Genomic DNA, 16,481 nt, shown 5'->3' on the forward strand with positions numbered 1-16,481 from the left:
TCCACTGAAACAAATGTATTGACTGTAGGACAGCAGCTCAGTGGAGTCACAGAAAATGCTTAGACGCAACAAAATCAAGAAAAGTGGCAGCAGTGCAAATGCTAGATATTATGAAGCTTTTGCATGTTTTGTTTAATGACCTGTTAGTCAATTAAAGTGCATTTCATTTTTTGTGCATTTTCTTGTGTCCTGCTTTTTCAGCAAGGCTGATATTTTTGCATGATTTTCTTGCCTGATTTTCAGTATTAAAATGCCTTTTATTAGGTTGCACTATGATTTTCAAATTGAAGCTCTTACTGAGGTAGTTCAGTTGCTGTAATTGAATTCTTAAATATTAGCAATATTTAGTATTCTGTATTATATACTTTAGTCCTAAACTTATGGTCCTGAACTATAGACATTAATAGGACATAAATTGATATATGTGAGATACAAGTTGTCAAAATATTTATTTACTTATTCTCAGATTTAGAGGTGTATTTAATGGATTTTTTAATAAAATTTAATACAAAGGTTTGTAAGAAATCTTACAAAGTATTCAGTCAGTAGTATGTGATACGGCTGTCATCAGCCTCTGCACAATGAATCTTCTGGGATTAGCTGGGGGTGTATTAACCAACACATACAGAGCAATTCCGCATCTGTTTCCTTCTATTGCAAAGTGTGTGCACACTCCTCTTCTGTTGGCACATTCCACAAATGGAGGAGAGTTTTTAGCATGATTAGTTTTCCTGAATCCGGAATATTCATTCTGAATTCATTTCATTCTGTGTATGTGTATAATTTATGGCATGGCTAGCATGTGAATTCCTGGTTAAAATTATCACATGTTAAAATAAAAATTCTCCCAAGAAAAAAATTCAAATTTGATACCATAATAAAAATTGCCCTATTTTTCTGTACAGAATCTATGGTAAAAATAATTTTGTTTTATATGCATATATAAGCATATGTATATACTCTTTTAAGTTGGCAGGTATGCTACAATAGAAATTTAAAGCATACTTTAAAATGAAAGACAGATGTAACTGTGATTAAATTTTTCAGATTTGTATCGGATGCTTTTAAATTAGAGGTTTCTAGTAGGTAGAAAAACAGACAATAAGATAATGTCTGCAAGCACCACAGGAGTGACAGCTGTTTTAGAGCTGGGTGATGTTGAATGTGATATATTATAAATTATAGACAGAATGTTCAACAGTGTATTAGATTTACATTTAATTTTTATCAGGTGAGGCACATGTCTTACTAAATAGTATCTTTAGATGTCACTTGGAATATTTTGTAAGTATACCTTTTCTCATTCTTTCTCATGCTTTTCTGAGATAGTGGCTTTATTTTTTTCATAGTTGCACAGTTTTTTAAATGCTCTTCTGCTTTGCGTGAATGCTGTGAGCATTCTGTTGATAACTTCATTTCTTTTTTAATGTTGTTTCAGCTTACTCTGTCAACTTATTCCAGGGAAGTTTGTCATGAAGAGTCTGCTCTAGACTTGATTTTTCTTTTTCCATTTCTCTCTCAGGACTTTTCTGTGGTCACTTCAGACTTTGATGTTACTCATGGATGGATAACGTCAATAATACCATCCTGTCAGCTTTATGTTCTGGTCCTCTTCTATCTATTGAAATGCTTTGAGTCTTCTACCTTTTGGCTACATCGTAACTTCCTAATTGTAAATACTGAAATCAGTTTCTTGAGTGGGACGAACATTACTTTCCATGCCTCTTGCTCGATTGCTTAGTTCAACTCAGGTCTTAACTGTGCATCAGGCCTAATACCATGGATTTGTCACACATCTTTCTTATCTGTAATTTTGATTAATCATTACTGAAATACTGCTAGAACTGGGATCATTTCTATCTCTACTGCTTCAGTTACTCTTCTAATATGTTGTTTCTAAGCTGCAAACATCTGACCTACTGAGATTTAGAATGCTTTATTTGGGTGCTTTGTCCCCTGTAGAAAGTGAAATTGTATCATCAATCATATCTATTTGGTCCCATTTAACAAACCCAGCAAGAAAACAAAACTTTGTTTCTCAAGGTTGAAGTATAGCAATTCTTGTCAATGTTAAAGACCCAGTGAGTTTAGGATATGTCTGTATATCACTGATCAACTCCTTATTTTGAATAATTTTGACGCAGATTCTTACAATTATGACACTCCTTAAAGATGCAAATAGCATCTTGACCCTACAGTCAAGACATTCCATCTGTAGATGCTAAAGGTATCTTTTTAGTGGGCTACATAGGGATGCCATGCTACTTGCTTTTAACTGACTACAGAGTCTGAAAATTTCAGAAGGACAAGGTCAGTTCTAGAGAGTAGGTGATAGAGCATAGAACATGAAATTTGTTTAAAAAATGCTGTTTATATTTGTTGGATGTAGCACTACAGTATCCTAACTTTATATTGTTTCACCTATAGAGTAGGAGTTTTCTTATGAGAAAAAAGAGGGATATTTTCTCTCTGTCAAAAACTACTGCTGTTGCTATTGCTAGCAAACCCTTCCAGTCTAGTACAACATATTCATCATCTTGCCATGTTATCACCAGGTTGAACAGTTAACAAATCATCTAAAAGAAAAAACAGACAAATGCAGTGAGCTTTTGCTCTCTAAGGAACAACTTCAGAGAGATATACAAGAACGAAATGAAGAAATTGAGAAACTAGAATGCAGGATAAGAGAACTGGAACAGGCCTTAATCATCAGTGCAGACAACCTGCAAAAGGTATTGCTTGATCTAAAATGATCATTTACTACTTTCTTATTTTCTTGAGAACAAAACGGTATATCTTTTTTATTTGTTTATTATTAATACTACTTATATTTAAAGGTGGAGGACAGGAAACAGTTTGGCACCATCGTAGTAAAGGGAGAATTACCTCTTGAAGTACAACTGCAAGCTGAACGAGAAGCTGTGGACAGAAAAGAAAAGGAGGTAAAATACCTGTGAAACATTCTGTGTTTCTGCTGATATTTTGTTTTTGTCAGTTATTGCTTTCTGTTGAGTTTAGTGAACTATACAGATGAAATTTTTTAACAGATCAGAGAGACAGCAGTCCAAATCCCTTTGGAATTCTCTTGTGAGCTATGGTAATTGTTATTGTCTATGTTCATGCTTATCACTTACAAGTGTGTTTCTGGAATCAAAATTCAGCCCAAGTAAGAAAAACTTCATAGTGATTTCAGCTTGTTTTTACTGGGTTTTAAAATTCCATTCAGTTTAAGGATTCAGAATGTCACTGAGTACCCATTCTTTTGTTTTCGTATATCAAACCAGTTTACTGTAGACAATGCACTTGAAAATCATGACATTCAGTTTTTCATATGGCCGTCTATTCCTTTTCCTCCATTCATTTTGGAAACGTAGGTCACGAACCTTGAGGAACAACTGGAGCAGTTTCGAGAGGAGCTAGAAAATAAAAATGAAGAAGTTCAGCAATTGCACATGCAACTAGAAATTCAGCGAAAGGAGTCTACTACACACTTGCAAGAACTTGAACAAGAGAACAGATTATTTAAGGTAATTGTGTAACAGAAAGCCTAGAGTTTAGTTCTCCCTCCTGCCCAGAAAGAAATTCTTGGAAAAAGCCAAAATGCCAAATTCTTTCTCAAGCATTCCACAGTTCAACTTGCAAAATATTAAAAGAACTCATATAACTACTTCCCATTCCATGCAATTTGTGTATTTTGATTCCTATGCCTTAAATGCTTATACAAGAATATACAGAAAATGTTATGTACAGCTATAACGTGTTTTGTTTGGGGTTTTCTTTGGTAGGATGAAATGGAAATACTGGGACTAGCTATCCAGAAATCTGAAGATGCCACCATAAAGGACCATCATTTAGTGGCTGGGAGGCTCGCTCACGTCATGCAAGAAAAGGAGCAGGAAATAGATCATCTTCATGAACAAATTGCAAAACTGCAGCAGCAACTTGAAGTCACAACTGACAACAAAGTATGCACTTTTGAAATCTTTTTGAGAATCCTACTTTGTGTTGTGAGCTGTTTACAGAATAAAAACCCCTCCATGTCCCCCCCTCCAATTACATTATCTTCTATTGCTGCCTTAATTTAAAAATGCAAATGCTTCAGTTTCAAGCAACACTTTAACCCTAATCTGTTTTTCCTCTTTTGTCTCATTTTTTTTATGAAGGATACTTTTTGCTTGCTTTTCTTTTTATAATTCTGCCTTATTTCTGCTTGAGTTTTTGTCTTCAATTTTGCATTCCTTAATCTAATACTTCCAAGCATTCAATAGTACATAGATGGACTCTCAACATTCATTCTACCATATTCCCTACAATGACTTACTTTCAGTGTGATGTTTCAGTGACACCTACTGGATTGCGTTGAATTTTGTAGTGAACTTCTGTGCTCCATGAGCTTGTGTAAATAGTTTGCCATCATACTGATGTTGGCAACATCTTTAATGCAGTTTGAAGCATTATGGATGTGCAAACAAAATGCTGTGTTTTATTAGAAATGGAGAGCAAGAAACATTGATTCATCTTTCTTTTATTTACTTAAGAAATAATACTTATTTTGCATTGATGTAAGCGATAGCAGAAACAGGCATTCAGTATCACATATTTTTATAGAAAGAAAATTGGATTTTTTTTCTGACCATTTTAGATGTGAGCATTTATTAGTCGTAAGCTTTAATCCCAAAGCAAATATTATTCAGTAAGGTAAGACCAGGAGTTCTGTTACCCTTCAGTAGATGATTGAACATTTAGGGTAATACTCTACTAGGACATATTGAGACCAGTAAAATAGAGCTCAGACCGAGCTGGATAAATTCACTGTGGGTTTATGTGCAAAATTTAGTTATAATGAACCTCAGTGAATAATGACAAAACTTTGAACTGAATTTAGGAAATTAGACTTAGGAAATTTGATTTAGGAAAGATCATACTTTAGAAATCTGGAATGGTTCTTCTTTATACAATGACCACGGTAATACTGTTACATTTCTTGCCTTGAAAAAAAACAACAAACCCAGGATTCAAGTAGAATTCATTTTAATGATTGGTTCTTCTCCTGTTATATGAAGTTTCATTTTCTTAATTTCATCTGCTTACTCAGTTATATTTTCCAGGCCATTAAATAATTACTCTGCTTGATTATGAGATGGGTATTAAATATCAATAGATATTTAATATCTAGGTCAATTGCTTTCCTAGTCCCTTAGACATATTCATCCCACTACGTGCTTCTTTTAATTGCTGTATTTGCCTTCTGTGGTCCTTTATTCCATTATGTTATTAAGAACAGAAACTGTTATGCTGACTTGATAGCAATCACCAGGATCGCTGTTCTTTTCTTATGAAAACAAATGACTTGTTCACATTTTATTTAGTGTTTTTGAGCTTCCTCTAGTCTGTGGATTTTTAAAAATAAGTTCTTGGTTGGCAAATCAGCTCCTCTAATTTATATGGTCACATTTATCATTTATTTTTCCACATATTAGACTTACTACAAAGTCATCATCTTATTCTATTTAACTAACTAAACATAATGAAGTATTGAAAGATAAAGGAAAAAGCATGGCTATTTTAGTAATTAATTTAGTCATCTATCTTCTCTTCTGCATTTTTTTTCTTCTTCATGTTTCTAAAAGGTCCTTTTAGAGTTCTGACCTATTTTATGTACCATAACTGATTTTATTTTGTACTATCTCTTTCCAAATATTTTTAACAAATTTCCTTTGAACTTTTTCTTTTCCATTGTAGAAGTACTGTTCATTTCAGATCTCCAGACACTCCTTTAAGAAAATACATCCACTTTGTTTCTTAGATGTTCTATTTAGAATCTGCTCTGTCTTTTATTTTGACTTTGCAAATGAGAATTTGCTCCCACTGTCATCTAACAAGCAGGTTTTTTAATTAATTTTATAAAACGTATTGGAATCTGATAACTTGTGTTTTTATTCTATTATATTTATTAAACTTAGTGTTTAATAAATTAGTAGATGTACATTAAGAAATTATATTATTTAATATATTACAATTTTATTTATTAAACTTGGTGTTCATCAACACCACTCACTTGATGATTATTTTTTTGTGTGTCTACTCATTTATTTTTTTCTTAGAAGCTGATATAAGATGGCTTCTCTTTTATTCATCATAAAGTCAACACCCTGATATTTGCTAATTTATGTGATTTTATTAATATCTTGGAATTCTGAGCCCCTTACACAGCCTGTAATTTTAAGTGTCTTTAGAAGTAATCTAGGAAGGTATTATTCTCGCTCTCTTCATGTCTTCACCAATCTCTCTTTTTAATTTTGTTTGGATAGTCATATACATTTTAAAATAAATACTTCTGTAATTTTGTCTCTCTTTACTACTGTTTAAACTGTAGCAGAAAGAAGTAACTGTGCTTTGGCTCTGTGGGTACTATTTGCCCTGCATGTTTTTGTGCACATCTGCATACATGTGCACACACATAAGCAAACACATATTTAAGTTTCTAATAGGAAGTTCAGAGACAACTAATGGGTGTTTTCTGTGGTCTTGAACTAGAAAACATGTTATAATGGTATTTTCAACACAATTAATTAAAGGTCTATTTGTATTTAAAATATATATCCATCTTAACTGTGTCCTATATAAATCTGTTTGACCATATGAATGAGTGGTGCTTTTGCACAAAGAGCACAGTATCTATCTAATCTAACTGAACATAGCTGACCAGTGTATGGTAAACTTGAAGATATTTTTTTTTTTTAAGGAAGTTCTTTATGTAATGTAATGCAGGAAAAACAGTGTATTAAAACTTGGTTTCATAAGAAGATTTAGCAGCAAACATGACCACTCCACTTGTTTCCATTCTAATTTTCAATAAAAATAACAAGACAGAGCTTTAGACCAAACTATTGGGGAAAAAAGTATTGTGAACACTTAAACTGCAGTGTTTCATGCCTCTCTGAATATTAGAAGTGCTTTCACTTCATTTGATGCTTTCACACCTATTTTGCAGTTCATTGAGGTCACGGGCTACTTTGTCAGTCATGTAAAGATGTCCTGATTCTCATAAAGCTTTACAAAAGACATCCCAATAAGAAATTCACTAAGGACCTTGTTTTACAAGGTGCTTCAATGTTTAATCAAACTTGCTGTGAAGTCCAGGAAAAAAATAAGGTTTTTAGTTACCCATTATGAAGTTATTTTCTTGTATTTATTGGATTTTTTCAGGTTATTGAAGAGCAAAATGAGCGTATATGGGAGCTTGAAGCCCAGGTAGAATATCTGAAAAGTGATCAAGAACGTCTGAAGAAAAAAAACGATGAAGAAGTAGAGCAGTTGAATGATGTAATTGAAAAGCTTCAGCAGGAACTGTCAAATATTGAACAAAAAGTACCTGCAGACATTGCTGCTTTTCAAGAAGATGCTGACAGTCTGAAACACACACTTGAAACAGTTCTGGCAGAAAAAGAGGCTTTGGAGAACCAAGTAGAAAACATAAATGTAGAGGCATCTCGAACAAAGAGTGAGCTTGAGGAAACTAAGTTAAAAATGAACCAGCTAAAGCAAGAAATAAGTCTGTTAAAAAAAGAGCATGAAAGAATGACAGAGGAATATAAGTGTGCACTGATGAAAGCTGATAGGGAGAAAACGGAAGATGGGAGCAATGGGAAAACTGAAAAAATGGAAGCAGGCTTATGTGAGATGGTAGAGTTGCTAGATCAATCCAAGCTTAGGTCTTCAGGTGAGAATACAACAGTCGCCGTTAGCAAGATGGAGGTACAACTGCAGCAACTTCAGGCATATGTTAAGGAAAAAGATTCAGAGCTGCGCCAGTCCTACAATGAAATAAAAGACCTGAAAGAGCAAGGCAAAGCTGAAAGAGAAATGCTTAAAAAGAGGATACTGGAACTGGAAAAGACACTAGTGGAAAAAGTTGCTGCTGCTCTTGTGAGTCAGGTCCAGCTAAATGCAGTTCAAGAGCAAAGGAAATTCATGCAGGAAATTCAGGAAGCTTCAAGATGTGTGGAGGAAACAAGTAGGAGTGCCCAAACAGAGGATCTGACTGATAGAACTGTAAATGAGACAGAATCAAAATTATCATTCTTGACACAGAGGCTTAGTGAGATGGAGGACCAACTGGCAACAGTAAATCGTAACTTCAAGCTAGAAAAAGAAAATCTAAAAGTTGCACAAAAGGAAGCTAAAGTGAAAGAAGAGAGACTCTTAGAACTTCAGCAATTACTGGAAGAGGTTCAAGAAAAACACAAAGGAGAGATTCAGAAATACATCAAGCAAGAAGAAATGCAGACATATCAGGTAATTAGATGCTATTTTTGTTTGGCTTGTTTTCACTAAAATCTGTTCTTATATGTAAACTATAGTGAATGAAACACTTCTTAATGAGACTAGTCTGTATAAGAATCTTCTGTGTGGGGTTAGACCTTCATTTCTCTATTATTCCTGGAGTTACAACAAGGAGAGGATTTCAGGTGAGCTCCACTATCCATTTCCATTTTGCATTAAAAATACTTTGCCTTTTCATGAACATAGGGTGATTTTTGAATTTTGGATGTACACTTTCTTATTCTTACTTTGAATTGACATAGAATGGAGTGAATTACCCTTTTACATGGCATGGAGTTAGATAAAAATTAGAATTATAAAAATTATCTAAGAGTTCAGAATGATAAGGGAGCGATAGCAATTTGTACAGGGGGTTGGGGGGGCAAGTTGTTTGCTTATATATGCTTTGGTTTTGGTTTACTTTTTCTTGCTTTCCTGTCTGGATGCCAAAGATATTTCCCATCAGTAGTTTTTACCAGTAGATTTTTGTCCTAACTTGCATCCATCACTGGTTATGTTGCCTCTGAATTTAAAACCTTTGGTCAAAGTTGACTATGCTTGATAGCCCAAACGTGGGCTTGATTGCTGCAACTCTTAAGTTCGGAGACATCATAGAACCCAGTGCTGGCCCATGAAGGTTCTCTGACCTTCAACCAAATGCAGATTGAATGAATGTCATAAATGTCTTAACAATTTAATAATATTATCAGACTTTATTTCCTACTCTGTTGGCTTTCCTCCCTGTGCTTTCTGTGTGGTGTAGCCAATTTCTGTTTGCAGTTCAGTGAACTGCAAGTAGGCAGTCTTTCTTCCCACATTTGTCTTTCCTCCCATGCTTATTCAGTTTGTGGGAGTTAATCCTAGGAAAATGGTCTTTCAGGATTGATTTATTAAGACTATGTTAATTCAAATAATATACATTTGTTGCCCCCTATGCTCTTTTTATTTGTGGTTTTTTATAAGTTGGTGTGAAAGCAATCAATGCTGTTAATACTTGATTCTTTTTAAAAGATTCTGCACAGTTTTCCATATCTTATGTTGCCATGTAGGTAGGAGCACAACTCATGGGAAGTCAAAAAGAAAATGTGCTTATTAATGAACTTGAACTAGAGCAAGTTAAAGAAGAAGCAGCTGCTGCTAAGAAAGAACTGAGCAGTTACAGAGAAAAGGCAGAAAAACTTCAGCAAGAACTAGCAGTAAGAATCACGCATTTTTCCATATTGTATTTAAAGCAAATAATTATACAGAACTTAATTGAGCAAATATGCATGTTATAGCTTTTTTTTAATCTTGTACTGAGAATGCCACTAAGAAAAACGGTCGCTCAGTACCTACTGTCAGTGGAACAGAACTGATGCTGAAGACCAAATCTTCGCTTGTTGCTGAAGTAGTTTTACAGTCCCCTATAGTGCAACAGTGGATATAGAGCTGTGTTTCGTAGGAGATATTATTGTTACCGTGTGTCATAACTGCTTTTAAAAGAGGAGTAAACTACGCTTTAATGGTGTGGAGGGTTTAGATTTGTTTAATTTATTTTTTTTAATTAAGCATTTGGAAGGACTGTGATTCAGATTCTCCATATTTGCAGGTAAAAGAAGCAAGTCTGATACATCTTCAGGAAGACCTGTGCAAAGCCAAAGAGAATCTAGTTGAAGCAGAAGAGAGGCTTGCGAGTTACATGAGAAAGGGCAAGGAAACGGCAAAAACTGAAAGCAAAAAGGATGCAGAAATACTGTGTGATTTGTCAACCAGTGAGTCTACTCTAATTAGAAAAAGCTCATCATCACAAACAGACATGACTGTGGAAATCAACAGCTGTATCCAGACTTCACCAGTCCTTGTTAAAAAAGCAGAAATCCAAACTGATTTGCAAAATGGATGCTCTTCAGAAGAGATTGCAGAGATCATAAGAGAATTTACTGAAAAAATCGACCAAATGCAAGAACTCCACGCTGCTGAAATCATGGACATGGAGACAAGGCATATCTCCGAATCTGAAGCATTAAAGAGAGAGAAGTTTGTTGCAGTGCAGGTGTTGACTGAAGAGTGCAATACATTAAAGGAAGTCATAGAAACTCTGCAAGCCAAAGAGGTATGTATCCTATAATTATTCATTGAACTACTTTGGTTTGTGCTTTTGTTCCTGCTACAGAAACTGCCGTTTGATGTCTGATAGGTTTGAACCACCACATGGTAAGTATAAAGCTTTTAAGTGTTCTAATGTTTCCATGGCCTAGGGAGAGATCGTGAACCCCTTCCTCAGCAGCTTAAGTTTGGGAGTGTGCTTGACTACCAGACGCTTCCTTGGACCTGTCCTGTTCTGTGAAGGGGGGACAAGTGTAGGTCACCCTATTAAATATTCTATCTTTCTTGTCTCCGTTTTGATTACTGTGATTGCCAGGGAACGAGCAAAGAGGCTCATACCGTTTCTTGCTCCTTAGCATTAGTTCCTTTATTGTGAGTGTCGGGTGATTAAAGACTGAATTGTTCTCTTTTCTAAATATAGGGAATCCCCATTTCTGGATTAGCACATTCCTCACCATATCAAGCTAGAGATGGAGGTTCTAGTGGTAAGAAACTTGTTTTTATAGATTTCAAACAGCATAGTAAATGAAATCTGCTTTTTTAATATTGTTTACCATTAAAGGGTTTATGTTCTAAGAAATAAAAACTACTCCCCAGATCGATGCAGAAGCCTGTCACGCTAACAAAAGGTGCTGAGCGTGCCATGTCTATTAATTTGCTTTGGAAGGGAAATGACTGGAGTGGAGATGGGTTGAGTCAAGGCACCAGATGCCGATTTTTATCTTCCCACTGGAGTTCCTATATTCTACTTACATATTATGTTAGCTCTTCAGTGTAGCTTCATGATCTCCTGATACAATTTAAAGCTACACCTCCCTAGCGGTGGGAGATGATGGTAGGTACTGACTTCTCCAAGAACAATAACAATTATTAACATGATCCTTTTTGTAGCATATTAAGGAGGGGGGTCATTTGGCAGAAATGTTTGTGCAAGTAGTTGTTTCTAGAACTAAACTAGGATTTTAAGTTTGGGGTTTTTTTAGTTTTGTTGTGCTGCTGCTGCTTTGAAACTGGAAAAGAAAATCTATAAAACAGGTAGTCTTCAGGCTTAGAATCAACTCTGGTGACATGCAACCACCTGTTACAACAACAGACAAAAATATTTTTTTGATGCCTGTTCTTCAAAGTTTCACAGTAATCCAGCTTTCATGTTTTTTTTCTCCTTTTATTGTAGACTCCAGTTCAGACTGGAGTCAAGGAATGTATCTTGCCCAGACCCAGGGATCTGACATGATATCTGAAGGAATAGACGAAGGTGAAACTTCAGCAGATTTGCTTCCAAAAAAAATTAAGGTAAAATAAACCCAGTCATTTTTGTTATGGAACAAGAGTGATATTATCAAAAGCTTAAATTAGCTGCTGCGTGATGAGTGAAAAGAGCCAGTTAGATAAGTTTTGAATAAATTCTAGATAGATTTTAAGATAATTCTGATACATATATGCATTTTTTGCATGTTAAATTAGGTTAAATATGAGTTTTGTAATTGTAGGCTTGTTCTCAATTATAAGAAATATAACTGCTTTAATTTATAATTTATTGTAGTTATTGTGTATTAATGGTAATGTCATGATCATATATTACGCAATTGTATAGATACTGTTGTTATAGGTGTAGAATAATACCTACATTATGAAAGTAAACAAATGTGTTTATTATAAACAGTAAGGGTATCGTGCTTTAATTATATTTTTTTAAAAAGGCAAGTCTTCTGCAGCAAAGCCTTAGCTTAACAGTGATTTCAATAAGTGAATTGCAAAGCTCACCTGGAAGCTTCCCAGGACTTTGCTTTTAAAATGTCAGTTTCTATCAGAAACCACTTTAAAATCTGAGTATTGATCTGACAGATGAACCTTGGGAATTTTAATTTAAAACTGAGGACAAATAAACCTATTTAATAAGTTTTACCATTTGGCAGATATGAAGAACTAGGTGACGCTTCTGGTTTTGATACCAGGAAGTAAAAATAGTTTCCTTACGCTGATCAGTTTAGAAGTGCCAGTATTCCAATATGTATGAAATAAGGTGGTGGTGGTTGTTGTTGTTGTAGTTATTATTTTTATTATTAGGACTGGCATTACTGATTTCTATTTATTGTAGGGTTTGCTGAGAGCAGTCCATCATGAAGGCGTACAGGTGCTGTCTCTCACAGAATTTCCATATGGTGAAAGAGAGATCCCACCTTTTAAGCAAGAGCCAGAGTCTTGGCTTGAGGAGAGGAAAGCTTTTCTAAGCACCATTTCATCTCTGAAAGATCTAATTGCAAAAATGCAACTTCATAGAGAAGCTGAGGTATAAATAATATAAGATTCTGTCTAAATAAAAAATAATTTATGATAACATTATCAGGCACATTCACAATTCAGGTTTAAATGCTCTAAATATATTGCAACGAGGCAAAAGATTTTAAAAATATGCAGTAACGCTGCATGTTGCACTTTCTGATAATAAAATAAGTCTTAAATTACAGCTTGCATTTCTTTCTTTGGCATTTCCTTCAGCATGTGAAGTGGGGGGATTAATTTTATATCATTATAAAATTAAATCTTCTTCATACACAGTATCTGCACACTACCACATAGTTCTGTGAGAGTCTAGGAACATATATATAACATCATAAAAATCAAAAGGATAGTGTGATACAGTAACATAAATAATAACTACACAGGGCAGAGTTTTCAGTTATAAAAAGCTAACTTGTTTCCTTCTACAACACAGTTAAAACTTTAGCATTTTTGCATGCAGAAGAAATCATAAACTGTACAATAAATACATCCATTTGTATGAACGCTTGTTACATAGTTATCAAGTAAGAAAAGCTCAGTTTTCCACTGAAAACCACTTTACATAAAATGATAATGACTATGCTTGATGTAGTCTTTGAATTCTGCTGTTTAAACTGGTTTTGTACCACTGTAGATATATGAAAGTGCTGAATCTCCTGAAGGTGTTTCAGACTGGCGAGGAGAACTCCTGCATGCTATTCAACAGCTTTTTGTAAGAGAAAAAAATGTTCTTCTTGCTGCATTTCAAACCGAACTTGCAGAACTGGGCACAAGAGATGCAGTGATATTGATGAATCAGTTAGAGCACAGACTACAAGAGCAGGTAATATAAAACGTACTTTAGTCAAAGGATGTTTGTCTACATTAGATTTTGAATGTATAAATCTATTTAAAATACATGTATTAATAGTAGTTTTGATAGTCTAAGGGTGAAAACAAAGTAAGACTTGTAGGAAGAAGAGGTGTTGGGTGCACCAGCTATAGAAAAAATATAGCCTTCAGAGATCAATTTGAATTAAACACAAGTTCTGAGCTTGATTTCATTACGTTAATTAGAATTAGCTTACACTGTCTAAGAGAAAAAGTAGCTTGTATATGTGAAGCAAGTTGTAAGAAGAGGAAGTGATAAGGCTGCTATGGGACAGAGAGGTCAGTTTCTGGATTAGTGAGGAAAATTAGTTTGCCATAAAACTGATAGCTCTTTTGATTCTATTATTTTTTTATGCCTGGTAGAGAAATACAAAAATAACGAGCAATTCTTCCCAGTATTATAATATTGACTTAATTATGACTTCATTGAAAATGTTCTGGATATATCTGCCCTATGAATATATAAGTAAATGTAAGATCCACACCATAGATATTCTAATAAAATCTGGAGTTTTACCTTAAAGTGTTTCTAATGCTAATAGGCTACTGACCAGAGAGCAGCAATGGACTGTCTTCAGAATGCAGACAGAAGAAGTTTGCTGATGGAGATTCAAGTATTACATGCTCAGATGAACAGTAAGAAAAATAATCCAAAGAGAGGACAAGAGATTGATTCAAAAAGCCAAGGTGACTTCTGTGGTAATATATGTCTATTTCTATATGCCACTTTCATGGCAGTGGTCATAACATTGTAGGTGAAAAAATACTTTCTTTGTGCTCTGATCTTGATACTCATGTTCTGACCATGCATAGTTTTCATCTTTTTCAATCTTACTGGACTAATTTTGCAAAAATTAAGACATAGTCTGTGTACTTATGACTTGTATCAAATTGAAAGTGGTACAAAGTTATTTCAGTTGCTATGAAAATCAGGCTTGTATTTAAGTTTATTTTCCATATATGCACTTCAGTGTTTAGGTTCAACAGCTTTGAAGTTATCGAAGTTGGATAGTCAGTCGTAATGAGTAAACTAAGAAGCAATCAGAATGAACAACAAAAAGTTCAGAGAACAGGTATACCTCAAAATTAAGTAAATGCTCATTGTCAGTGTTTTGTCACAAAAATTTGGTCACAAGCAGACATAACTTCAGTTATGTAAGTCGTAACTCAAATGATAAATATTGATATGGTTGTGCACATAGTCTTTTAAAGAATGTTATGAGTTGAAGTGGTATCTTGGAACATATGAAAGGTATTCCAGTATAAAAGGCATGGTTTTGCTTTCACTCCACTATTGAAAGAATATATTATTTTAAAAATACCACTCTTTGTGATAGCCTTGTGGTCATTCTCTGTGCTAGGGGAAGCTTTACCCAAATAGGCAATGTTGGTTGTTTACTGAGTAATTTCCATATTGATGGTACTCTCATTAGAAATGCTGGAGTATAATATGCAGCAGAAGCAGTCACAGATACTGGAGATGCAAGTGGAACTCCGCAGTATGAAGGACAGGACAGCTGAGCTTCAGGAACAGCTGAACTCGGAGAGAATGATGGGTGCTGAGCTGAAGAATGAACTTGCACAAGCCAAACTAGAGCTTGAAGCAACCCTTAAAGCACAGCACAAGCACTTCAAGGAACTAGAAACCATCAGGTATGGCTTTCCGTGCCAAACTTTCTGTCTTGACAGTGAAGATGATATTTTTCAGTGTTGTCTGAAATCGTAACACTGATTTTATTAAGGAAGTTGATCTCATGCCATGTAAATGCTTCTCAGTTTTTCTGTAAAAATATGTGACAACAAATAGATTTCTGTTCCATGTGACAAAAAATGCAATTGTATAGATTAAGAAGGTGTGATTCATAGTTTTAGTGATTTATTAATAACAAGTTTCTTTTTAAATTTTGACACGTTAGGCTGCTGTGTAGAAGCTAGTAAGTATACTGTATTTATTAAAGGTTTTTGTGCTTCTAAAACTGAACATGGAGAAAAAAATTGCAGAGTTAATATGACTTTGCAAGTACCTCCATGTGAAATTCTACGACTTGTGTTGTTTTGGCACAGTCAACAGCAGAGGTAACAGTCTAAATATCTGGCACTCAAGAAAGCCATTATTATTTATGCCTTTACCAGATGGATGTGCCCACATACGGTATCTTAATGTTCAGCTCAGAAATAACAAGTTAAGACAGAGTTTAAGTTGGTATTACTTTATAGATTACCTTACAGCTGTTACAGACCATCAGGAACAAGATTCTTTCACAAATGGATGCAAAATTGATTTGCCAAAAAAAAAAAAAATAAAAATATAATTCAGGGTGTAGGTTTGGTTTGTTTGTTTCTTTTTTTCCTGGAAGATATTTTTTTTTCTTTTTTCCTTTGAGACACATGACAGCAAGATGCATTTCCCCTGCATTCTTTCAGATTTTGGCCAGGGACTGGATTAAGTTGAACACTAAAATCTAGCAGCTGCAAAGTCAGCAGCATGGACACAGTCTATGTCATTTTTGACCTATGCAACTCTTTTGTTTGGTTTTCGGGGTTTTTTTGTTTTAGAGTTAGGCTTGTTTTTCTAAATAGGCTTTTACTGTTACTCTACTACATCAGCAGGTAGCACAAAATGGAATAAATGTTAGTGCACAAGGTGGAATAAGTATCAGGTAAGTGATGTTACCATGATAGGATCAAAGCCATTGTCTAATCTAAAGTTTGCCCATTTCTCTTTTAGGACTGAAGTCAAAGAAAAAGCAGCTGAGCTGGATATTCTCAAGGATACAATGGCCAGCGAACAGAAAAAATCAAGAGAGCTACGGTGGGCTTTGGAAAAGGAAAAAGCTAAAATGGAACGCAATGAGGAAAGAGGAAGAGAAGAGCTTGAGGTATTCCGTAATTCCAAATGACCTGGAACATTAAGGAGC

At 34.7% G+C, this 16,481-nt stretch overlaps 1 protein-coding gene across 1 annotated transcript in view; it reads left to right on the forward strand.

Annotated features, from left to right (window-relative positions):
• The window catches only part of AKAP9 (A-kinase anchoring protein 9), a 120,729-nt gene that overhangs the window by 91,968 nt on the left and 12,280 nt on the right, over positions 1-16,481 (forward strand). Inside the window, 14 exon segments of the mRNA XM_037386447.1 lie at positions 2,556-2,732; positions 2,838-2,942; positions 3,375-3,527; positions 3,786-3,965; positions 7,210-8,298; positions 9,375-9,521; positions 9,914-10,417; positions 10,832-10,895; positions 11,585-11,703; positions 12,509-12,700; positions 13,328-13,516; positions 14,106-14,250; positions 14,997-15,216; positions 16,292-16,442. Coding sequence (XP_037242344.1) covers positions 2,556-2,732; positions 2,838-2,942; positions 3,375-3,527; positions 3,786-3,965; positions 7,210-8,298; positions 9,375-9,521; positions 9,914-10,417; positions 10,832-10,895; positions 11,585-11,703; positions 12,509-12,700; positions 13,328-13,516; positions 14,106-14,250; positions 14,997-15,216; positions 16,292-16,442 — 3,435 coding nt within the window.

The sequence above is a fragment of the Falco rusticolus genome, chromosome 4 (assembly GCF_015220075.1).
Source record: "Falco rusticolus isolate bFalRus1 chromosome 4, bFalRus1.pri, whole genome shotgun sequence".
Taxonomy (NCBI): Eukaryota; Metazoa; Chordata; class Aves; order Falconiformes; family Falconidae; genus Falco; species Falco rusticolus.